General features: G+C 46.0%; 1 protein-coding gene across 1 annotated transcript; it reads right to left on the reverse strand.

Annotated features, from left to right (window-relative positions):
• Positions 1-1656: 1656 nt before the first annotated feature.
• Positions 1657-23984, reverse strand: BIRC7 (baculoviral IAP repeat containing 7). The gene is made up of 8 exons (XM_083357353.1): positions 23963-23984; positions 22184-22998; positions 19774-19873; positions 17972-18041; positions 14638-14683; positions 8715-8786; positions 3683-3890; positions 1657-2200 (listed from the first exon to the last, which is right to left on the reverse strand). The coding sequence occupies exons 2-7, from the start codon at positions 22827-22829 to the stop codon at positions 3691-3693; spliced, it is 1134 nt and encodes a 377-aa protein (XP_083213479.1). The 5' UTR covers positions 22830-22998; positions 23963-23984; the 3' UTR covers positions 1657-2200; positions 3683-3690.
• Positions 23985-25780: the final 1796 nt, after the last annotated feature.

Genomic DNA, 25780 nt, shown 5'->3' on the forward strand with positions numbered 1-25780 from the left:
GCAAGGGGGAAAAATTGATTGAAGAGTTTAATTAAAAAGAAATAGAGGCTGCTGTGCATAAGTTCTCTCTCCCTTCCTCTCCCTCCCCCTCTGCCCCTCTCTCTCCCTCTCTCCGATCTTCTGCTCACCTGACAAGCTGGCTTCATGCTGTTCTCGGACAAGCTGTCCGACATTCTTATTGGGCTGGCTCTCCTGCCCTGCTTTCTGCTGCTTCCTGCTTCCTGTGGAGACGCAGCAAAGGCAGGAGCCCCACCCAGTTGCGGCCCTACCTGGACCGAGATGCCCTGTGCACAGTCACTCATGCGCTCGTGACCTCCCGATTGGACTACTGCAACGCTCTCTACGTGGGGCTGCCCTTGAGGACCACCCAGAGGCTTCAGCTGGTGCAGAATGCAGCCGCACGGGTTGTGATGGGGGTTTTCCGATACTCCCACGTAACACCTCTGCTCCGCGAGCTGCATTGGCTTCCGGTTGCCCTCCAGGTGAGATTCAAGGTGCTGGTGATGACCTATAAAGCCCTAAATGGCTTGGGTCCGGGATATCTGAGGGAACACCTGCTGCCGGCATCAAGCTCCCTTTGTCCTGTGAGCTCCCACAGGGAGGGTCTTCTCAGGGCACCGCCGGTAAAAGATTGTCGGCGGACAATACCCAGGGGGAGGGCCTTCTCTGTGGGTGCGCCGGCCCTTTGGAACCAGCTGCCCGCAGAGCTTAGGACTGCCCCTGACCTTCGCTCATTCCGCCGGGACCTGAAGACCTGGCTCTTTGAGCTTTCTGGCCTGGACTGAGAGTATTAACTGGGGTTTCAATTGTATTTTAATTGGGGTTTTTATTTCAAGGTTAATGTAATCATTTTAATTGTTTTCAATTTTTTGTAATTTGCAGTATTGTTTTTAAAAACCTTGTGAACTGCCCTGAGTCCTACGGGAGAAGGGCGGTATATAAGTCTAATAAAATAAATAAAAAATAAGGCTGTCAGCTTCTCGGAGAACAGCGTGAGTTACACACCCACAGACACCCACACACACCAAGAGAGAGAGAGAGGGGGGAAGTGCCGGCATCAACCTCCCTGCGCCCTGTGCGTTCCCACAGAGAGGGCCTCCTCAGGGTGCCACCGGTCAGAGAATGTCGGCTGGTGGCCCCCAAGGGGAGATCCTTCTCTGTGGGCGCTCCGGAGCTGTGGAATCAGTTACCGGTAGAGCTCCGGATGGCGCCCGATCTTCGCTCCTTTCGTCGCGATCTCAAGACGTTTTTGTTTGTACAAGCCGGCCTAGCCTGATGGGGATTGGTGGGGTTTTTTATTTTTTGTAGTCTTAATTTTATCTTTGGGGTTTTATAATTGAATAGTAATTGTTTTAAACTTGGGCAATTATTTAATTTCTTTTTAATGTTTGTATTTTGTATTCTACTTTTGCCCTGTGAACCGCCCTGAGTCCTCAGGGAGAAGGGCGGTATAGAAATATTATTAAATTAAATTAAATTAAGTGCCTCTCTCTCTCTCTGCAAACTGGGAGCCTCAGGAGAAGGCCGAAAGAGCCGTATGCGGCTCCAGAGCCACGGGTTGCCGACCCGTGGCCTACAGTCTTTTTAAAATATATATATATAATAAAGGTGGGAAATAAATAACAGGGACGGGTAGTTTAGAAATTTAATGCAACACTAAATCAATAAATTCTTACAGCAATTGTTAAGTAACGATTCCAGAAAGCTATTTTATTCTCTTAAAATAATAATAATAAAAAAAAACATTGCAAGTCAAAAACACACACGTATGCATATCCTTTTCACTCAAAATGATCTGCTTTAAAAATCTTATACCCGTAAGAATTGGGACAAGCGTTTGCAAATAGGCTTTAAATAATTCTCACCCCCCACCCACCCACCCATATCAAGCTGCCAGTCTCTCAACAAGGGAAGCCTCGAAATGAGGACGACTCGAAGAAGCTACATCCAGAAGTTCGGCAAAATTGTTGGCTTCGGTGTAGGATGCAGAGGAAAGAAGGAAAGAAGTCTTTTTTTTTTTGGAAACGGGCAGCCTACCATCAAAGTCAAATAATTAATGAATTAAATAAATAAATAAATAAAGCACCCTGGTTCATTTATTCAAGTCCTCGTTTGGTTCCTGTTCCCTCCACGGGGCAGAGTAGAGTCTTCCCTGGGCCAAAGGAAATTGTGCAGAGGAAAGAGTTCTTCGCTGAATGTTCTGAAAAAAAGGCAAGAAATGTCCTTGTGACAGATTCACCTTAATACAGGCCGTCCTCGACTTACAACACTTCACTTAGTGACCGTTCGAAGTTACAACATCGCTGAAAAAAACTGGACTTAGGATCGTTTTTCACACCTAAAGACTGTCCCAACACCCTCCAGGGTCACGTGATTAAAATTCAGACGCTTGAAAACTGACTCGTATTTATGACCGTTGCTGTGTCCAGAGCGGGGGGTGGGGTGGGCATGGGATCTCCTTTGGCGACCTTCCGGCAAGCAAAGTCAAAGGGGGAGCCCGGGTTCACTTCACAAGTGCCCTACTAACTTTAACAACTGCGGCGATTCACTTCCCAACAGTGGCAAGAGAAGTCGTAAAATGGGGCCAAGCTCACTTAACAACGGTCTCGCTTAGCAACATAAATGTGGGGCTGAATTGTGACGATAAGTTGAGGACTTACCTGTATTGGAGGGAATGAATGAACAGCACATCACGTCTGCCTACTTTTCCTGCGGCTATCTCACCCTCAAAGCAATGGGATAAAGCAATGACAGCTTAACCTGCAGCTGGGCGTCTACTGGCTAAAATAAGATGAATCTAATCCCAGGAGTAAATTGGGATAACCATCTCTGAGCTACCCAGTTAGGGGACCAAATGGTAACAGAAAGGAAAGCTGAACTCTCCATCATGAACCTCTGCTATAGAATAGCAGGCCTTGAAAGTCTGTATTAAGTATCGCTTACTACTACTACTACTACTACTACTTACTACTACTACTACTGTTATGTCATGGGTTCTGGTGAGCAGGAATGAAGACACACGGTTTGGTACAGAGAAACTCATTCTTTATTTCTTGATGGAACTGTACTCAGGCTTGGGCTGCACCCAGCCCCAATATATAGCCAAGCCCTATGGTAGCAGCCAATAAGATTGAACCCGTGCTTGCCGCCTTAGGCTGACCAATTGCAGGCCTGGAGCCGTTAGCTCTCCAGCAACGCACGTGGTGTGGTACCCAAAAGCCCAGTACATAACTACTACTACTACTACTATATTCACGTTGGAAACACCTACCAAGGCACTTCTGGGTTGAAAGGATTAGCCAGTGACATCACCGTTGCCCAGGGAACACCCAGTTAGGGGCTCCTTTCATCATCCTGTTATTTTCCCACCAAAGTGGTACCTATTTATCTACTTGCATTCGCATGCTTTCGAACTGCAAGATTGGTAGAAGCTGGGACAAACGGACAAGCGCTCACTCCGGTCACGCGGCTCGCTCTCACGTTTTCAACTGCCGAGCTGTCAACCTCTCAATGGTTTTCCGACTTAGCATTCTAACCACGTGGGCCACCGTGGCCCACTTCTTAGAGGGCACAGTGCTTTATACCAGCAGAAAGAACACAGAGCACCAAGATTAACACTAGACCAGCAATCAAGTAAACAGTACCAGTCTCCCTTCTGTTATGGATTCAATGCTTCACTTACTTTACAGGTCAGGACAAGAAGGCCTTCATACTGTCCCGAATGTCCCCTCTGCAGATGGGGCAGCGGCTCAGATTAGGAGCACATTCAGCACACACCACTAAGTGGCCACAAGGAACCAGCACAATGGACACATCTTTGTCCATGCACACTTTGCACATCCGTTCCTCCTGAAGCTGGCGCAGTTTTTCTTCCACGCTGGTGGTAGATTCTGAAGAGAGAAAAAAAAGAGAGAGAGGAGACATAATGTAGGAGGCAGTTGGAAGCTGGAATCTCTGGCCTTGCAATCTACAATAAAAGATTGTGAAGTTTGGCCTAGAATGCATTATTAATGAGCTCAGCTTTGACTTATGGGCATTGTATTGGGATATCACTTGTGCATGCACAGTCAGGCAGACACATCCCGTTTTGGTGGTGGAAAGTCCACACTTGGAATACTGCATCCAGTTTTGGTCAGCACGATGTAAAAAAGATGTTGAGACTCTAGAAAGAGTGCAGAGAAGAGCAACAAAGATGATCAGGGGACTGGAGACTAACACATATAAGGTACGGCTGCTGGAATTGGGTATGTCTAGTTCAGGGGTCGGCAACCTAAAAAAGAAAAAGAGCCACTGGGAACCGGTTCCATCACAAATTAAAAAAAGAGGGAGCCGCGTGCGTGTGTCCATGCACGCGCATGCGCAAAAAGGTTTTTTGCGCATGCGCGGACGCACGCGGCTGCCATTTTTTAAAAAATGAGATGGAACCGGTTCCCGGTTGCCTGATGGCGACGGCCCGTCTGCAAAGCTGCCGCTTTCGGCAGCTTTGCAGACGGGCCGTGGCAGCTTCCGCAAAGAGCGGCGCCCCTGCCCATTCCGAGAGGTGCGCGCGCACCTCTCCGAACGACCGGAGGTGCGCGCGTACCTCCGCGCGAATGGGCAGCGGTGCCGCTCTTTCAGGAAGCCCGCCGCGGCCCGTCTGTGAAGCTGCCGAAAGCGGCAGCTTAGCAGACGGGCCGCGGCAGCTTCCGCAAAGAGCGGCGCCCCTGCCCATTCCGAGAGGTGCGTGCGCACCTCCGGTCATTCGGAGAGGTGCGCGCGCACCTCTCGGAATGGGCAGGGGCGCCGCTCTTTGCGGAAGCTGCCACGGCCCGTCTGCTAAGCTGCCGCTTTCGGCAGCTTCACAGACGGGCCGCGGCGGGCTTCCTGAAAGAGCGGCACCGCTGCCCATTCGCGCGGAGGTACGTGCGCACCTCCGGTCGTTCGGAGAGGTGCGCGCGCACCTCTCGGAATGGGCAGGGGCGCCGCTCTTTGCGGAAGCTGCCGCGGCCCGTCTGCTAAGCTGCCGCTTTCGGCAGCTTCACAGACGGGCCGCGGCGGGCTTCCTGAAAGAGTGGCACCGCTGCCCATTCGCGCGGAGGTACGCGCGCACCTCCGGTCGTTCGGAGAGGTGCGCGCGCACCTCTCGGAATGGGCAGGGGCGCCGCTCTTTGCGGAAGCTGCCGCGGCCCTTCTGCTAAGCTGCCGCTTTCGGCAGCTTCACAGACGGGCCGCGGCGGGCTTCCTGAAAGAGCGGCACCGCTGCCCATTCGCGCAGAGGTACGCGCGCACCTCTCCAAAGGTTTGGGGAGGTGCGCGCGCACCTCCGCCCATTCGGGGAGGTGCGCGTGCACCTCTCCAAACGGGCGGTGCCACTCTCCATTTGGAGAGGTGCGCGCGCACCACTGCCCGTTGGAAGAGGTGCGCGCGCACCGGGCGGCTGGGAGCCGCAAGAGACGGCTCAAAGAGCCGCATGCGGCTCCGGAGCCGCAGGTTGCCGACCTGTGGTCTAGTTTAATGAAGAGAAGGATGAGGGGGGACATGATAGCAGCCTTCCAACATCTCAGGGGTTGCCACAAAGAAGAGGGAGTCAAGCTATTCTCCAAAGCGCCTGTAGGCAGGACAAGAAGCAACGGATGGAAACTAATCAAGGAGAGAAGCAATCTAGAACTAAGGAGAAACTTCCTGACAGTTAGAACAATTAACCAGTGGAACAGCCTGCCTCCAGAAGCAGTGAATGCTCCAACACTGGAAGTTTTTAAGAAGAGACTGGACAGCCATTTGTCTGAAATGGTATAGGGTTTCCTGCCTGAGCAGGGGGTTGGACTAGATGACCTCTAAAGTCCCTTCCAACTCCAACTCTTCTTCTTCTTCTTCTTCTTCTTCTTCTTCTTCTTCTTCTTCTTCTTCTTCTTCTTCTTCTTCTTCTTCTTCTTCTTCTTCTTCTTCTTCTTCTTCTTCCCCCTCTTCTTCTTCTTCTTCTTATTATTATTGTGGTTATGTGAAGTTATTGCCTTGCACACACACAAAAAAATCCTAACAACTAGTTTCACCAAAATAGTACGTGCCAACTTTATCCATCAAATGTCATTTAGGTAAGATGGACTGCAAGTTTTATTATGGACCATGTTGTCTAGGAATAATGAAAGGCATTATTACATTGCAGTGTTTCTCCAACTCAGCAACTTTTAAGATATGTGGACTTCAATTTCCAGAACTCCCCAGCCAGCATATTAGGAAGCATGATGCTAAAGAAGAATGCTTTGCAGGAAAATCGTGTCACGTAAGAACAGTGCTTGTTCTCGTGTTTCCAAGAAGAGGAAAAAATTAGCTAGTCCAAGCGACAGAAGAAGAGAAAAGAAAAGAAGAGGAAGACGAACCATCGGGCTGGATGGACCCAATTACAAAAGAAATGGCTATCCTTTCGGAAGACCTGAAGGACAAAATTGGGGATAGATCCTTCTGGAGGAAAATAAAAATAAAAATCCACCTCTGTGGTGCTAAGAGTTGACGCTGACTTGATGGCAAATCATAACGATTCTAGGATCATACATCTGATTTAGACTTAGGGCGCTTTCAGACTGTCAAGTGTTTCCATTCCTCAAACTCCCGAAGCAGCTTGAAAGCAATCTGCATTGGTCCTCTGTTCTGCCCATTTGATATCCTGAGAACATTGCAAATCAATTCAACACAGCAAATGTTACTGTCCTGATCCTTCACTCCCATCCCGCACAAAGGTAATTCCGAAAAACAAACCCAGCAATCTGGCATTTTACAGGGGTATTTTCTCCTGCTGAAGAGCAACAAGCAACTAATTAAAACATTTGTGTCACCGCTCCTCCTCCTCCTCCTCCTCCTCCTCCTCCTCCTCCTCCTCCTCCTCCTCCTCCTCCTCCTCCTCTGGCTTTGTTACTGAATGGAAGTAAAGCTATCCAGCGAATTATTTCCTTTACAAGACTTCGAGAATACAGAGTCCACGAAGAAGGCCAAAGGAAGAACTCTTAAAAACAAGTTAAAGGTAAAGTTTCCCCCGCACTTGCGTGCTAGTCGTTTCCGACTCTAGGGGCCGGTGCTCATCTCCGTTTCAAAGCCGAAGAGCCAGCGCTTGTCCGAGGACGTCTCCGTGGTCATGTGGCCGGCATGACTAGACGCCAAAGGCGCACAGAACGCTGTTACCTTCCCACCGTAGTGGTCCCTATTTTTCTACTTGCATTTTTTACGTGCTTTCGAACTGCTAGGTTGGCAGAAGCTGGGACGAGTAACAGGCGCTCACTCTGCTATGCAGCACTTGGGATTCGACCCGCCAAACTGCCGACCATCTGATCGACAAGCTCAGCATCCTAACCCACTGAGCCACACCGCGTCCCTTTCTTAAAAACAAAAGCCCTCCCAATTTTGTAGTGGTTTTGCAGTCAGAAGCTCAGACGGAAACTATTCAGCTTAATTCTAATGCACATACACCAACCACCTCTGTGGCCACACAGGGGAGAAAAGGTGCTTTCAAATGGGTCTGGATTGCGGAAGCACACAAAGTCATGACCGCTATTTCTCTAGCAGTTGCAATAGAGGCTGCACTTAGGGAAAAAGGATCCTCTGACAGAGTACGGTATTAGAGATACAGTATTAGACAGAACAACAGAAGAAAAGGATTTAGGTGTGTTCACAACAGATGACTGCAAAATGAGTAAACAGTGTGGCCGGGCAGCTGTGAAGGAAAACAAAATTCTGGGATGCCACCACTAGAGGGATCACCAGGAAGATAAAGGAGGTCCTAATCCCACTACCAGTCTACTGTAGAGCAGGGGTCTTCCAACTTGGCCTTTTTATGACTTGTGGACTTCAACTCCCAGAATTCTTCAGCCAGGAATTCTGGGAGTTGAAGTCCACAAGTCATAAAAGGGCCAAGTTGGAAGACCTCTGCTGTAGAGGGCTTTGGGCAGACCCCATTTGGAATACTGGAGGAACGTTGTCCATGGGGTCGCGATGGGTCAGACACGACTTCGCAACTAACAACAACAACATCCAGTTCTGGAGACCTACTTTTAAAAAAAGGATAATAAGATTGAGGGAGTCCAGAGATGGGCAACAAAAAAAAGTGCACAGTCTGAGAGACAATAACATGTCAGGAGAGATTGGAGGAACTGAGTATGTACAGCTTGGAGGACAGAAGAGAAATGGGGGACGTGACTGAAACCTTTCAATAAATCAAGGGGGTGTGAGTGAGGTTCTATAAGGCAGTATTTTCAATATTAAGCCAAAAAATAAATAAATCAGGAATCCCGGAGCATAGCCTTAAACTGACAAGGGCAGGGGTAGGCAACCTTGGCTCTTTGATGACTCGTGGACTTCAACTCCCAGAATTCCTGAGTCAGCATAGTCACATGTCCATCATCAGAGAAAAAAATTTAAAAAATAAAAGATTTTTTTTAAAAAAACAAACTCAAAAGGACTCGATGGACTGCTAGGTCTTTTTTTGCCATCAGTTTTCTATGTTTCTAACCGATGCTAGTGGCAAATTTTAATTGGGGTTTTTCATAGTACAGGGTTGATTTAATATTTTTTAAATTGGGTTTTAACTTTTGTATGGTTGATTTTTAACTCCCTGTAAACCGCCCTGAGTCCTCAGGGAAAGGGCGGTATATAAATACAATAAAATAAATAAAATAAAAATAAATAATAGTTAACCAGAGCTTGTTCCTTTTTCTCTGCCCTTGTTCTCCACTTGCCTGAAACTTTACCTGGCTCGTGGGGGCGTTCGGCGTGTGTGTCTCTTCTCACTCTCCAAGGATCTGGTGCTCTTTCCATCGACTCTGTAGGAATATGTGGGCAACGAGAGAGTGCATCAAAAGACAGTGCTTGGAAGGATATTTGCCTTGAGTTCAAAAGAAAGTTTGACGTGTCTCGAAGGCATTTGCAGAAATTCCCTAACATAACTCCCCATACCAGTGATGGTGAGCCTTTTAGAGACCGAGTGCCCAAACTGCAACCCTAAAACCCACTTATGTAATTGTCGGGTGCCGGATGGGCGTGCCCCTTTGGGTGGGCGTGGCCCTTTGGGTGGGCGTGGCTGCGGTGGTAACGGCAGACTAGATGGGACTAAAAAGTTCAATCGATCAATTCCAACTTTGCGAGAACTTTTTTTTTCCTGCGAGAAGTTTAAATTGATTGATTGATTGAACCTTTTTTTTTTGGCACACGGCGGCGGAGGCCTAAAGCGAAAAGGTTTTATAGAACCCAGCTGAAGGCCTAGGACTGGGGCAATGGCGCGCGTGCCCACAGAGAGGGCTCTGCGTGCCACCTCTGGCACCCGTGCCATAGGTTCTCCGCCACAGCCCTATACAGTTGTCCCAAAGGCGCTTTTTCAAAAGGCAACTGGACTTGGTTTTTCTTTGAAGACGTTTTGCTGCCACAAGGCGGAAGGGGTCAGCTTGTTCACCAGAGCACCAGAGGGAAGGATGAGAAACAACGGTTGGAAACTGATCAAGGAGAGAAGCAACCTGGAATTAAGGAGAAACTTCCTGACAGTGAGGACAATCAACCAGTGGAACAGCTTTGCCTCCAGTAATCGTGGGCGCACCATCACTGGAAATTTTTAAGAAGAGACTAGACATTCAGCTGTCAGAGACGGTATAGGTTCTCCTGCTTGAGCAGGGGGCTGGACTAGAGGACCTCCAGGTTCCCTCCCAGCTCTATTCTATTCTTATTCTTATGCCAGCATCAACTCCCCTCCGCCCAGTACGTTCCCACAGAGAGGGCCTCCTCAGGGTGCCACCGGTCAGAGAATGTCGATTGGTGGCCCCCAGGGGGAGGGCGTTCTCTGTGGGCGCCCCGCAGCTATGGAATCAGCTACCGGTGGAGCTCCGGACGGCGCCCGATCTTCGCTCCTTTCGCCACGAGCTAAAAACATACTTTTTTGAACAAGCTGGCCTGGCCTGATGAGGGGACTGGGGGGGGTTGTTATTGTCATTTTTACTGGGGTTTTAAGATGTATTTTTAGGATATGGGCATGTATTTAATTATTTTTTAACTTTTGTAATCCTGTATTTTTATTCTTGCCCTGTTCACCGCCCTGAGTCCTTCGGGAGAAGGGCGGTATAGAAATATTATTAAATTAAATTAAATTCTGCTTCTCATCCAAATAAGACGGATGAGAACTGAAGAAGTTGCTTGGATGAGAAGCGAAACGTCTTCAAAGAAAAACAAAGAAAGTCCAGTTAACCTTTTTAAAAAGCACCTTTGGGATAACCGTGACTTGGATGACTGAGAATCTCCATAGACATTTCCCTACACAGTGCAATCTTCAAAGGGTACCATCAGAAGAAATTTCTGAATATGCACGTTATGTTGAAATGCTCGCCACAAGTAACAAGATCCTTCCCTTGATCTTGCATTATCTGCACGCATATACTGCACACTTCCATCAACAGCGATTTTGATTTCTGCTGGAAGCAAAGGCCGCAGAGCACACGGCGACTTCTTTGAAACAATGGCATTGATAGAGGTGGGGCTCATAATGGACAAGTCATTCACCGTTGCAGTTTACTTTAGAACTTTCTCTCTTTGCTATTAAGAGCTGAAGCTGCCAAGAACAGTAGCTTAGGAAAGAATCCACAGGAAGCACGGACATGTTACTCAATTCACAGCCATTTCTGCATATTACGCTGGTGTGTTAAAGAGATTCAACTTAAAAAAAAAATACGGCTGTGTAAATGACAGGTTTCCAATATACATATATGAAGCCTTGACTTTGACTAAATATAATACTTAAATTGCATTAGGTGGAGCTTTGAGTTTGTTTATCCCAATCAAGTATTCTAGGGCAACTATTCTCTCCATTTTCTCCTGTTAAGAGGAGGAATAATAATAATAATAATAATAATAATAATAATAATAATAATAATAAGAAGAAGAAGAAGAAGAAGAAGAAGAAGAAGAAGAAGAAGAAGAAGAAGAAGAAGAAGAAGAAGAAGAAGAAGAAGAAGAAGAAGAAGAAGTAGTAGTAGTAGTTGGAAGGGACCTTGGAGGTCATCTACTCCGACCCGCTGCTCAGGCAGGAAACCCTATACCATTTCAGACAAATGGCTGTCCAGTATCTTCTTAAAAACTTCCAGTGTTGGAGCATTCACCACTTCTGGAGGCAGGTTGTTCCACTGGTTAATTGTTCTAACTGTCAGGAAGTTTCTCCTTAGTTCTAGGTTGCTTCTCTGCTTGATGAGTTTCCATCTGTTGCTTCTTGTTCTGCTTTCAGGTGCTTTGGAGAATAGCTTGGCTCCCTCTTCTTTGGGGCAGCCCCTGAGATATTGGAAGACTTCTATCATGTCCCCCCTCGTCCTTCTCTTCATTAAACTAGACATACCCAATTCCAGCAACCGTTCCTGATATGTTTTAGCCTCCAGTCCCCTGATCATCTTTGTTGTTCTTCTCTGCACTCTTTTTAGAGTCTCAACATCTTTTTTTTAAATCGTGGTGACCAAGAGGGAACAGATCTAGTCCACACACCAGTCCGTATATGTAAACACATACAAATAATCTAATTTAAATGGCAAGATGGGCGGCTTAGAAATTTAATAAAAAAAATAATCTGTGAACTGCAAGACAGCCTGAGAATGGGAGGGATTTACCTACACTTTTGTTTATGGAGATTCTCAGTCTTTCAGATCATAGTCATCTCAAAAATGCTTTTTTTAAAGGCAATTGGACTGTTTTTTGAGGAAAGAACATGTTTTGCTTCTCATCTGTTTCTCAAATGTCTTCTTCCTCAAACAATCCAGTTGCCTTTTTTTAAAAAAAAATTTTTAAAAAGGCAAATGGATTGTGTGAGGAATAAGACCTACACTTTTATTCAGCCTCAAACAAAAATGGGAAGCGTTGTTTTGTTTCACCAAGCAGAGAGAGATTTTTCCAGATTTTGCTCACAGATAAGCTAAATGACACAATACAGATGGAAAGAATGGAGTTCAGCGGTGGCCAGGGTGAAAATGTTTTTACCTGCAGAGAATACTGACTTATTAAGAGAAGAATTACAGCTCTTTGTCTGTGCACGTTTGTTTTTTTTTAAACAGGTTAGGAGGACTCCATGCTGGCATTCTACCGACACCTTTTACGTAACAAACATGCTCTGGAAATCACTAGTTACTCATCTTTGGGGCGGCCTTAGTCTGCACGAGGCTTTTAGCAGCATGTCAAGTATTACAATCACCCCACATGATTGAAGCCAGGATTAAAAAAAAGGACAAGGGGGTCAGGTCAACAACTGCATTTAAATCAGAGGCGATTTAGTGTTCAAAAATGGTGGGTCTCTGATCTCTAGGGAAGTCACAGAAAGCACACACACACTGAAGTGTGCTTAATGCCAACCTAGGGAGCAAGGTTTTTTTCAAGCATATATGCTACTGTGGCTTACCAAAAAGGACAAGAACAGTGCTCGATCGATGGCCTTAAAGCTTATTTCTCCAAGCTTCGGCATCCCATTATATAACCAAGCTGCCTCACAGTGCCCCGATCTTCATCTCAATAAGCATTCTTTTTTTTTTAGCATTTAAATTCTTATTAGTTTATCAAGACATCAAATACACAGGAAAACGAAAGTAAGGGGAGAGTAAGGGAGAAAAAAGGAGAAGAGAAAAAAGTGTAGAGTAAATGGGGGGGAAAAAAGAAAGAAAAGCATTGACTTGCCGCTCTTTTTAGCACAGTAGAATAAGGTGGTAACTTTTTGCTTTTACCTTATAATATATGCTAGTCATTTCTATCACAACGAAGCCCAAGTTACATTTTTGTTTCCACCTCGGGCACAAAGTCCAGAAGTGGTTTCCAAGGAGAAACAACTCAATAAACATTCTGACCATTACAAATATGATCGTCAGATCAGAGCAGATGGGGGGGGGTCAGCCACACGTCTTGTGTCTTCTGTATGGCTGCTGCTTTGATTCCCATCCTGCCCGAAGCAAACATGGGCCTTGTTCAAACGCAGCTGGGTAAGAGTCTCCATCGCTTGGCATTCAGCCTCGGGCACATGGCCAGGATGGAGAAAAACTCACCAAGAGGGGATTATGCATCACAGCGATCAGGTGTGGGCAAACTGGCTCCCATTGCAGTTAAATAGCAAGTTCTATAGGGCCAAGCCAACCATCTAAGGCAGTGGTGGCAAACCTGTGACACGCGTGCCAGAGGCAGCACTCAAAGCCCTCTCTGTGGGCATACGCGCCATGCCTTGGAGATGGCAACTGTCCCTCTTCAACCAGCCACCTGCTATCTTGCCAAGGTCCCACGTGGCTGGATGCATCCCCACACAGCTGGTTTCCCTCCCCCCCCACCCCGTCCCTCCTGGCCTCGCATGTTCTCCTTTTCCCGGGCATGACCCACTGCATTGCCTCCTCAGCTGTTGGCCGGCCATCCATCTCAGAGGCAGCTTCTTTGAATTGCTGGTGCTGGGCTGCGGAGCCCCAGAGTGCGCCGGTCAAGGGGTTGGCAGGCTGTGGCTGCTGAGGGACACCGTTGGCCCCCATGTAATCGCTGGCCTCTGTGTGCGAGGGCCGATGGTGTCAGGCAGCAGCTGCCCCAGTCCTTGCCTTGCCCCATGGAAATGGAACCCCCATCCTGCCTCGCCTTACCCCGCAGGACGAGACTCCTACCTACCGCCCTGCCTTGCAGGGACCCCCTGGATCCCCCCAACCCTGCCCACCCCCCACAGGCATCCCTCCCCACAAGCAACATTGAGGTGACCACGTCCACCTTGGCCACACCCACCCAATTTGCAATGACCACCACAGCCACGCCCACCCAGTGGGCCACGTCCACCTGGTACCCGGCGATAAATAAGTGGGTTTTGGGTTGCAGGTTGGGCACTCGGTCTCTCAAAGGTTCGCCATCACTGATCTAAGGGGAATATTTTTGCTTCTAGCTATCAATGCACTTTCCACTTAGGGGGAATTGATATTCTTGCCTAAATTCTGACAATATTTAGTTCTGCCATCTTCTCTCCTTCTGATTTCGTACCTATCTTTGTGCTGCACTACGCAGAAATGTTCCCTTTGCTTCAGCTCTAATATTTGCATGTGATGTTTACTGATAACAGACACGTTGCAACTTCTTCAAGGCAAGAGTTATTCTTTCCATACAGGTAGTCCTCGACTTATAACCAGAACTGGGACCAGAATTTCCATCATTAAGCAAGGGGGTTGTTAAGTGAGCAATTTTATGACCGCTTTTGCCACCGTTGTTAATCAAATCAGGCTTCCCACATTAACTTTACTTGCCGGAAGGTGTCTGCGTAAACGATGATCACATGACCCTGGGACACTGTAACCATCATTAAGTGGCTGAAGTTTGGTCACATAAACTGTAGGGATACTGCGATGGTTTCAATGTGAGAACCAGTTTTAAGTCATTTTGTTCAGTGCTGTTTGAAAAGCACCAGACATAGGGTTGCTAGCTGTATCACTAATACACTGTTGCTAAAAATCCACATTATAATAGGGTGGAAAGAAGAAGTAATCCATGTGGTATCCTTATAGGCTAAGTCTAAAATGTAGAATTGTGGGATAATGTGCAAATAGCACTGGGCGTCCTGCTCGAGTTAAAAGACACGGCTGCCTAAGAAGTCAGCGCTAAGAATGTTATCAAAATTAAGCAAAACATAAAAACTTCTTTTCTATCACCTACCGCGAGAGCTTTCGGAATAGTCTTCAGACCAATGCAAGCTGTCTTCCTGAACACCAAGACAAAATAGGAGAAGACTGCGTTAATTTCTAACGTATGCAGCCACCAAACTCAAGAGAGTCTGAATGGCATAATGCAGATGAAAAGCAAATACCTAAAAACAAAACAAAGGTAGATGTAACAGCAAAGGGAAAACAGGGCATGTAGACAGCCCTTAAATTACGACAACTGAGCCCATTTCCATTGCTAAGTCAGACAGTTAGTTGTTAAGCGGAGTTTGCTCCATTGTATAACCTTTCTTACCACAGTTGTTAAGTGAATCACTGCAGTTGTTAAGTTAGTAACCTGGTTGTTAAGCGAATCCGGCTGTCAAGTTTCCAACGTATGAGCTTTTCAAGTGAGGCTGAGGCATTGTTTACCTTAAAAGTGCTTTATTAGCCCAATACACCAGCTGCCTGCAATTAGTGCAGGTTCGAGTCCCACCAGGCTCAAGGTTGACTCAGCCTTCCATCCTTCCGAGGTAGGTGAAATGAGGACCCAGATTGTTGGGGGCAATTAAGCTGACTTTGTAATAATGCCACTTGGGGTGTGTGTGTGAAAGCCCTAATAAGCAGGCATATACATAGAATGAAGGCTACTGAAAAGCCGCCCTGAGTCTTCGGAGAAGGGCGGGATATAAATGGATTTTTTTAAAAAAAAATACTCCGGCAAATGCTTGCTCGAAGGAAGCTGAAATCTCCGCCCCCTTGCACAATATATTAAACACAATTCTCCACCTTTCTGTTTTTGTCATTAATCATATTCTCCAATTAATTTAAAGAATTAGTTTCTCTTCCGTTAGACAACCTGCCAAGTTCTTATCTTCTTTGATTTCATATGGCCTTGAGGTACAATCTTCCTCTTCCCAGCCTTAACCCTATCTCTTAAAGCAATATACAAGTTTAACCAGGGCTTTTTTTGTCATAGAACACTCAGAACGGAGTTCCGGCACCTTTTTTGGATGGAATCTTGTAGGGTAGGCAAGGCGGGTTGTATGACATGTATGAGTTCCGGCACCTTTTTCTTTTACAAAAAAAGCACTGAGTTTAACATATGAAATAGCTGCTTCTTCATCTTTTGTCAAGCAAGAACATTCGATGCTAGCAGCGTTGACACCCGGCTTCCCCATTGACTTTGCTTGTCAGGAGGACACAAAAGGCAATCGCATGACCCCAGGACACTGCAACCGTCATAAACATGAGCCAGTTGCCGAGCACCTGGATTTCATTTCGTTCATTTCGCCGGGACCTAAAGACCTGGCTCTTTGAGCTTTCCGGCCCAGGCTGAGAGTTTTTAATTGGGGTTTTTATATTTTTACTTCAGGGATCGAATTTAATTATTTTTAATTTTTTTTTAATTTTTGTATTGTATTCATGTTTTCAACACCTTGTAAACCGCCCTGAGTCCTACGGGAAAAGGGTGGTATATAAATCTAATAAAATTGAAATCTAAAATCTAAATTTTGATCACGTGACCACGGGGATGCTGCAACAGTTGCGTGAAAAAATAGTCACAAGTCATTTTTTTCTCAGTGCCGTTGTCACTTTGAACAATCACTTTAAACAAAAGACTGCAAGTCAAGGACTGCGTGTACTTTATCTGATGAGCAACTCTGTGACCCATCCCTGGAACATTTGTCACCATGGCCCCGTCAACAGTTTTGTGACCCTTCCCTTCCTTAAGTAAACAATAAGTCACTTTCAACAGAGCCATGAATAAACTATCTGTGGATGGAAGAAATGCATTTTGCTGTTCTAAATTGCTCCTAGGTAATTCCTAATATGACCTGTTATGCACAGGGTTGTTGGTTTTTTCTCAAATGGGGCTCAAAAGGGTCTCTTTAAAAAAAATAATCTCCTGAAACTCATCAGAAAACCCAGGGAATCTCAAAGGTCATATGTGAATAATCCAATCTGAAATCCTTATCCTGCCTTATCCTTCCAGACCGGGGACGAAGACTTGAAACAAATTGTCCATATCCATAGGCTGAAAAGCTTTTGGAACCCATCCAGAATTTTAGTCAACCAGGACAGACCAATTAAATAGTCCCTGCCATCCTAAAAGGGCAGCATCAACAACCCAAACAGCAATTAGAGAGTGATCTGAAAATGACAAAGAAGCCATCATAATATCCTTCACCTTCTGATCATGTTGCAGCTTCTTGGAGTTAAAAAGAAAAAAAAGAAAGAAAAAAAGCAGGCCTGGCACCTGTGGGTGTTGGGCCCTCAGTAACTTAAATCAGGTATATGGCTGTCGTATAAAGGTCATGAACCCGAGACATATCAGACATGAATCCGATTAAAGTCTCTCAGTATTATCAGCCTTGGGGATTCCACTGCCAGCTTACTGATGGATTCAAGCAGCTTGGTCAAGGAGATCACTGTGCAACAAGGAGGACATAACAGCAGCCACTAGTCCGGGGTAGGCAACCTTGGCTCTTTTTATGACTCGTGGACTTCAACTCCCAGAATTCCTGAGCCAGCATGGCTCAGCTTGGAAACCTCTCCCTTTCCCCTCAGCATGGCTGGCTCAGGAATTCTGGGAGTTGAAGTCCACGAGTCATAAAACAGCCAAGATTGCCTACCCCTGATCTAGGGCATGTCAGTGTATTAGTTAAGCATTACCTCAGGGATAGGTAACCTTGGCTCTTTTTTATGACTTGTGGACTTCAACTCCCAGAATTCCTAAGCCAGCAAGGCCCAGCTTGGAAACCTCTCCCTTTCCCCTCAGCACGGCTGGCTCAGGAATTCTGGGAGTTGAAGTCCACGAGCCATAAAGTGGTCTAGGCCTAGGCCAGGGGTAGGCAACCTTGGCTCTTTTATGACTCTCGTGGACTTCAACTCCCAGAATTCCTGAGCCAGCATGGCTCAGCTTGGAAACCTCTCCCTTTCCCCTCAGCGTGGCTGGCTCAGGAATTCTGGGATTTGAAGTCCATGAGTCATAAAAGAGCCAAGGTTGCCTGCCGCTGCACTAGTCAAATAGTTCCCTGGAACCCAATTTTAAGCACACGATCTTCCATCCAGTTAGCTGTACTGTAAAGCTTCCGAAACTTTCAAGATAACAAATTGCCACCCCACCCCCTGGCATCACACCCGGGGCCAAGCCCCAAAGCCCAGCTGGATACGTCTCAGAGAGAAAGAGCCCGCTCCAACCCATCGGAGTGTTTGATATACATGCTAGGACAGCCACTTTACCCCCAATAAGATAATGGATAAGAGAGCCTGTTACATATCCAGACATTTAACAGCATGGGGTATTATTTAAGCTATAGTCCTACAGAAGATGCATGCATACTCACCAACATTACATTAGACTGTTGGGTGTGACTTATGAAATCTCTCCCTCGGGACTGGAGCAGAAATGCACAACTGTGGAAGGAAGGGTAAGGAAGAAGGTTGAGAAAAGGTTAGTTGTAAAATATTGCTTGTTACTTAGTATCGATTTGCAACAGATGGGTATAAAAAGTTATCTTCTGTTGGATCCGACTACGGCAGGGATAGGCCACCTTGGCTCTTTTATGACTCGTGGACTTCAACTCCCAGAATTCCTGAGCCAGCCAGGCTGAGGGGAAAGGGAGAGGTTTCCAAGCTGAGCCATGCTGACTCAGGAATTCTGGGAGTTGAAGTCCACGAGTCATAAAAGAGCCAAGGTTACCTATCCCTGAGGTAATGCTTAACTAATACACTGAAATGCCCTAGAGCAGGGGTAGGCCACCTTGGCTCTTTTATGACTCATGGACTTCAACTCCCAGAATTCCTGAGCCAGCCACGCTGAGGGGAAAAGGAGAGGTTTCCAAGCTGAGCCATGCTGGCTCAGGAATTCTGGGAGTTTATTTTATTTATTTTATTTAGTTATATTTATATACCGCCCTATTCCCTGAGGACTCAGGGCGGTTTACAGGGAATTAAAAATCCAAAATACAAAAATTAAGAACAAATTAAAAAGTATTAAATTAACCCTGTAGTCAGTTAAAAAGAACCCCAAATTAAAAATTCTTCCTCAGTCTGGGCCCGAGAGCTGAAAAAGCCAGGTCTTCAGGCCCCGGCGGAATGATCGGAGGTCGGGGGCAGTCCTCAGCTCCACCGGCAGCTGGTTCCAGAGGGCAGGCGCCCCCACTGAGAAGGCCCTATCCCTGGGTGTCACCCGCCGGCAATCTCTCACCGGCGGAACCCTGAGCAGACCCTCCCTGTGGGAGCGCACTGGGCGAAGGGCGTTTGATGCCGGCAGCAGGTGTTCCCTCAAATATCCCGGACCCAGGCCATGTAGGGCTTTATAGGTGATAACCAGCACCTTGAATTTCACCCGGAGGGCAACCGGAAGCCAATGCAGCTCGCGGAGTAGAGGTGTTACATGGGAGTATCGGGAAACCCCCATTACAACTCGCGCGGCCGCATTCTGCACCAGTTGAAGCCTCCGAGTGGTCTTCAAGGGCAGCCCCATGTAGAGAGCGTTACAGTAGTCCAAACGGGAGGTCACAAGCGCATGAGTGACTGTGCGTAGGGCGTCTCGGTCCAGATAGGGACGCAACTGGCGCACCAGGCGAACCTGTGCAAAAGCCCCCCTGGTCACGGCTCATAAAAGTCCACAAGTCATAAAAGAGCCAAGGTTGCCTACCCCTGGCCTAGGCCTAGGCCACTTTATGACTCGTGGACTTCAACTCCCAGAATTCCTGAGCCAGCCACACTGAGAGGAAAGGGAGAGGTTTCCAAGCTGAGCCATGCTGGCTCAGGAATTCTGGGAGTTGAAGTCCACGAGTCATAAAAGAGCCAAGGTTGCCTACCCCTGGTCTATGGAGATTCGGTCATCCAAGTCATGGTTGTCCCAAAGGTGCTTTCCCAAAAGGCAACTGGACTTTCTCGGGGGGGGGGGTGTTCCTTACAAACATTTTGCTCCTCATCCAAGAAGCTTCTTCGGTTCTAACGGAATGATGGGGAATGGCCATGGCTGACACAATCCTTCAGTCCAAGGAGTGTGTGCTTCCCACCCCCCTATTATCATCCAAGAGATAACTTGAACACCAGGGTCAAAAAAAACCTGCCCATGCCAGTTCCTACAAGACATGGAGCGTGGAAGAAAAAATTGTACGTCAGAATTGATCACCTTGGAAACCACCTGGCGTGCTCTGTCCAGGGATCATCTCCTTGTTCCCAGTTCCTCAGTGCACCATCACAGTAGAAACACCGCACGTGATCTTGCTGGCCTGAAAACATCCATGACAAAAGATCACATGTTGGTCAAGAGCAACAGAAACAAACAAACAAACAAAAAAACATTGCCACATGCTTGAAGATGCCAGGAGCCCCTCTCAAAATTCAAGCTATTATGGCAGGGATCACTGCTACAGCTTTTGATGGATATGGTTTTTCTGGAGAGGTCCAGTAAAAGTAACAAGCCAATGAAACCAAGAACTAGTACAGGATTCCGGGAATCCACTCAAAGTCCTCCTAATTTTATATTGATCAAGGGGTGACAAAGCCAGATTGACGCTTCACTCAGGACAACAGAAGCCTACTGCCTATATCAGGGGTGGGAATGGTGGTCCTTTTAGGACCTGTGGACTTCAAGTTGAAGTCCACAAGTCATAAAAGGGCTGTCGTCTCCCATCCCTGGCCTATCCTCGACTTACAACCATTGGCTTCCAGTTGCCCTTTGGGTGAGATTCAAGGTGCTGGTGATGACCTATAAAGCCCTAAATGGCGAGGGTCCGGGATATTTGAGGGAACACCTGCTGCCAGCATCAAGTTCCCTTCGTCCAGTGCGCTCCCACAGGGAGGGTCTCCTCAGGGTGCCGCCGGTTTAACCGGCGGGTAACACCCAGGGGTAGGGCCTTCTCAGTGGGTGCACCTGCCCTGTGGAACCAGCTGCCTGCGGAGCTTAGGACTGCCCCCAACCTCCGTTCATTCCGCCGGGACCTGAAGACCTGGCTCTTCGAGCTCTCTGGCCCAGGCTGAGAATATTTTTAATTTAAATTTTAATTGGGTTTTAATTTTCTCAGGGTTCTATTTAATTTCTTTTAATTTTGTTTTAACGTTTGTATTGACTGTTTTTTAAATGCCCTGTAAACCGCCCTGAGTCCTTCGGGAAAGGGCGGTATATAAATCTAAATAAAATAAATAAATAAATAAATTTATTTAGTTATAGCGCTGAAAAAAAAGCAACCTAGGACCGTGTTTCACACTTAACACCGTCACAGCATTCCCCAGGGTCACATGATCGAAATTCAGCCACTTGGCAACTGGCTCATATTTATGACAACCGCAGTGTCCCTGGGTCGTGCAATCACCTTTTGCGACCTTCTGAGAAGCAAAGTTCAATGGGGAAGCCAGATTCACTTTAACAACCCTGTTACTAACAACTGCAGTGAGTCACTTAACTGTGGCAAGAAAGGTCGTAAAATGGGGCAAAACTCACTTAAAAAACATCCTGCTGAGTGACAGAAACGTCGGTGTCAACTGTAGTCATAAGTTGAGCACTACCTGTAAAGTCTCCATAGCTTCGGCCCAAAGTACCAAAAATCCCCATATAGTCCACACTACACACTCTGCTCTTACACCATTTGTAGGCTGCTGTAGATGCATCTAACAACTATAAATTCTCCTGTTTAGAGCAGGGGTCCCCAACCTTGTCAACTTTTAACACCTGTGGACTTCAACTCCCAGAATTCTCCAGCCAGCATGAATTCTGGGAGTTGAAGTCCACAGGTCTTAAAGCTGACAAGGTTGGGGACCCCTGGTTTAATGAGAGCTAGCCTCAGCGTTTCCTGGCCAAAGCTTCCATAGCTTGCAACAAATTATTAAACAAACTGTAGAGAATAAAAGGATTCTAGACTCAAGGAAACCAAACCAGGTCTTACACATTCCAAGGTATCATACCTCTGCCTTCGAGAGGCAGGTTAATTGAGTGGTGAAAGTGCCAGACTAGAAACTAGAAGATTGTGAATTCCTGACCTATTTTAGGCACAAAAACTGACTGGGTGACTTTGTACCAGTAATCCTTAACCCCATCCACTTCACAGGGTTGGTGCTGTGAGCAAACAGGAGGCAGGAACATTAGTTACGCCTTCCTGGGTTATACAAAATTTACTCATTTAATTACTATTATAAAGGCAGAATACAGCCACTTTGGTCTAGTGGTTAAGGCAGCAGGCTAGAAAGCGGGAGTGTGTTCAAGTCCCACCTTAGCCATGAAAACCAACTAGGTGGCTTTGAGCCAGTCCCTATTTCAGCCCAAACCACCTCAGAGGGTTGCTGTCGTGGAGAAAATAGGAGAAGAAAGTTGTTAGATATATTCATCACCTTGAATTATTTGTAAATAATAATAATAATAATAATAATAATAACAATAACAACAATAACAACAACAACAACAAAGGTGGGATACAAATAAATAATACAGAAATACAAAATAGACTAAGGCCACCCGTTTCATCAGATAGGTCTAGGCTTCCAGGAATAACAAGCCATACATTAATGTAGATGGAAGCAAAAGCAGTTCTCATTTCCTCACATACCTGTATAGAAAAAGCCAGCTCTGGCCAACAATTCAGGAGACACCGGCGAATAAGATGGCCAATTCTCAAACGACACCAACCGATCTCCTTCTGTCTCCATATAGGGATATTCTGGCTGGCTACCTACAGGGCTCTCCTCCACATTTAAAGTTTGTAGCATGCCAAGAAATTGCCCATCTACACAGTCCAGGTGTTCTTCGCTCCAAGGCACCTGTGGGCAATTTCCTACGATTTTGTTCTGGACATACAGGCACGATGGGAAGTATTTCTTGTGCTCTACCATGGGGTCCTCTTCAGCTAACCAATTATACAACAACCCACCACAGCAGAAACACTGGACAGTGTCAGCAGGACCCACAAAATAAAAACCAGCAGCTGCCAGTTCAGCTGGAGAAACAGGAACGCTCGCTGGCCAGAGCTGAAATGTCTGAAGGCGCTTTATCTCCGACTTCATGCTGGATCTTGACCGATGCAATGAGGTCCACTGCGTGTCCTCGGAAGATGAGCTGCTTGCCTCATCCTGGGTTCCCTCTGGAGAAAAGCTATCTCCCATTTCCCAGCTGCTGGACAGGAGACTAGTCAAAACATCAGCAACAAGCCGGACACGCGATGCAATGAAATGTTTGGACACCGTGTCCGCCTGCATTTCTAATCCCACTCTGACTCTACCGACTGCAAATTCTAGAAAACTCTGAACTCAGAGGCCAAATGGACTCCTGAACAGCAGCTGCAAAAAGGATGCTGGCTTTTCTAGAGTGTGCCGGATTCGTTGGGGTTGGGACGATGACTGCCCTTCTGCCCAGTTCTTCTTGGGCCTGGAGAGGGAAGGAAGAAAAAGAGAAGTTTTTAAAAAGCAAGCATAAAATCAGTTTCCGAGCGGGCACCTTTGGAGACAAATTCACCGTCTTCAAAAGTAGCAGAGCAACTTTTCGTAAAGAACCCGTTTTTAGCCTTTCCATTCTTTGTGCTCATAGTTAATTCCAGGCAGGGGAAGAAAAAAAAAAGGGCAGTCACTCGGTGAGTCATTTCCTGAGTAATCATGCTTAGCGGTTATTCCCTTTACAAAAGCATGAAATGTACAGAACAGCTTAGAAAGTATTTCCATTGAATTTTTCAGCCCCAATCCATTCCAGTTCCACATGCCAAAAGAAAAAGAAGGTAAAGGAAAGCGCCCCATGCCTTTTAAAGAAATCTACTTTTTGACAGACAACCCACAATATCACCATTAACAATGCAACGCACCTAAAACAGCTACACTAATGACAATTTTTTTTGTATCAATGGCAAGACTGTAGAGCTATATCCATTTACTGAATAGCAGTCAGACCCAACGCTTTTTAAAAAATTTTTTACCTCATTCAAAAAATAAATCTGATAACAAGGCCATCACCTTCAAAAAACAGAATCCTAAATATTCCTTCCGCTACCGAAAAACACAGCAGCCTGCTTCATACGCTGCAACAAGCCATAGCTTGTGGTTTACCAGATAAACCACAATTTACATAGAGGAATTGTATTTCAATAAATTCTTCAGTCTAGCGTGCATTGGCTTAGGTTTGCTTGTCTTACAAACTAGTTAAGCTCGTTGTACAAAGCCAGCCAATTGTATCTTGTGAAACAAAATGCACAGTAGCACAAGATGTAAATTATCTCAAGAAAAAAAAAACGCCATACAAAAGCTAAGTATGAAGCAGCCTATGGAACAAGCCAACTATGCCTCAATCTTAAAGCCAGCAACACAAATAATTTATAACATAGTGCTATTATTCTTGTACTTACCTAACTGAACATACAAAAAAAAATAACAACCCAACCTTCTTCACGCACAAACTAGAAACACAACTAGAACACTGCCTTCTCGACTGCCTTTAAGTTCTTAACCCCACCCTGGTAATTACTTAACTTGTGTAACCAATGAGCTAATTAAACCTGCAACCACTTTTCAGCTTGCTTTATGGATGCAAACCGTTATGGTCTGGTTTAGAGGTTAGAGTAATCTAATATCTGCCTTAACTCAGCATTGGAATTAAGTGGGTTGGCTACGTTGTTCTAATCTTGCTTATCTCAAGGTAGCCACTCTGAAATGGCCCCAGTATGAAACGGGAATAGAGGACACTATATTGTGAAATAACTCTGTATTTCTGTTGCTGAGTTACTGCTTCAAAAATTGATCGTTCGTTTGTCAAATGCTGAATTTAGTTCCGTTCCCCAGTCAAAGGCCAACGCTCGTTTGAAGTGAGGGAACAGCAGCAAAGGACATATGGTAAAGGGCCAGTGGAAGAAATCTTAGCCAATCAAGATGCACAAACTCAAAGAGCAACTCGTTATCTTTTGCCCAAATAATTCAAGATAGCAAGTCAGGTGCCAAACATCTTGTTATGGATATTTTGTCAGTTTTGTATAATGAAAGCATTGGGTCTCTAAGTGTTACTTGGGCCAAGAGGCTAGTATTTTGCAGCGTAAAATGATTCTGACACAAAGGATGGAGTATACAAGGACTATTTTCAGGATACTTTTAGAAACCGTATGACTAGTATTTGCCTATTAAATAAGATTAAAAAGAACACCAAAGCTATGCCTGACTGAAGGGTCTAGCTCAAACCTCAGAACATTGGCAGCTAGTCATAACTTTCTTCCCGCAAGTTTTGGTTTAGTACAAAAATATCAAGGACTTTTTTTTTCTCCTCCTACTGTACTAGTATCCTTCCTAAAATATTTGCTGATGTTGCTCTACATTGGCTGATCTGCTCATGTCACACACTGACAAGCGAAGGCCAGGTTACAACAATGCAATACAGGTAGTCCTTGGCTTACAGTTCCATTGAGCCCCAAATTTCCACTGCTAAGCAAGACAGCTGGGTTTTGCCCCATTTTATGATCTTTCTTGCCACAGTTAAGTGAATCACTACAGTTGTTCAATGAGTAACATGGTTGTAAAGTGAAACAGGCTCCCCACTGACTTTGCTTGTCAGGTTGCAAAAGGTGACTACATGACCTTGGGACACTGCAACCATCATAAATGCATGTCAGGTACCAAGCGGCCAAATTTTGATCATACAACCATGGGGATGCTGCAAAAGCCATGTGAAAAACTGTCATAAGTCATTTTTTTAGACTAGACTAGAGATGGAAGGGACTTTGGAGGTCTTCTAGTCCAGCCCCCTGCTCAAGCAGGAGAACCTATACCACTTTAGACAAGTGACTGTCTAGTCTCTTCTTAAAAACCTCCAGTGATGGAGTGCCCACTGTTAGGAAGTTTTAGTGCCATTGTAACTTTGAATGGTCACTAAATGAATAGTTGTAAGTTGAGGGTTACCTGTATTCTACTGGGGAGTGGCGGGGTGGGAAGAGCCTCATGTAATCAGTGTTTTGTAAAAAAAAAAGGTGCTGGAACTCACACACGTCACACAGCCCGCCTTGCCTACCCTACAAGGTTCCATCCAAAAAAGGTGCCGGAACTCCGTTCTGGGCGTTCTATGGCAAAAAAGCCCTGCATGTAATAATTACTATATCTAGGCTGCAAGAATCCAGTCAGTAAAATTATAACAAAGAGATACAAACATTTTTTAATTTTTATTACCTACTAATAGTCTTCTA

This window comes from Vipera ursinii (genome assembly GCF_947247035.1).
Source record: "Vipera ursinii genome assembly, chromosome: 3".
Classification (NCBI taxonomy): Eukaryota; Metazoa; Chordata; class Lepidosauria; order Squamata; family Viperidae; genus Vipera; species Vipera ursinii.

What these genes read in the sequence shown, in the direction of transcription:
- BIRC7 (XM_083357353.1), bottom strand. Translation starts at nt 22,829, where the DNA reads ATGCAGGCGGACACGGTGTCCAAACATTTCATTGCATCGCGTGTCCGG. An exon ending in CACGCCAGGTGGTTTCCAAG is followed by an intron (nt 18,042 to 19,773) that starts GTGATCAATTCT and finishes TTCCTTCCACAG; the next exon opens with TTGTGCATTTCTGCTCCAGT. An exon ending in AACAGTCTAATGTAATGTTG is followed by an intron (nt 14,684 to 17,971) that starts GTGAGTATGCAT and finishes CTTGGTGTTCAG; the next exon opens with GAAGACAGCTTGCATTGGTC.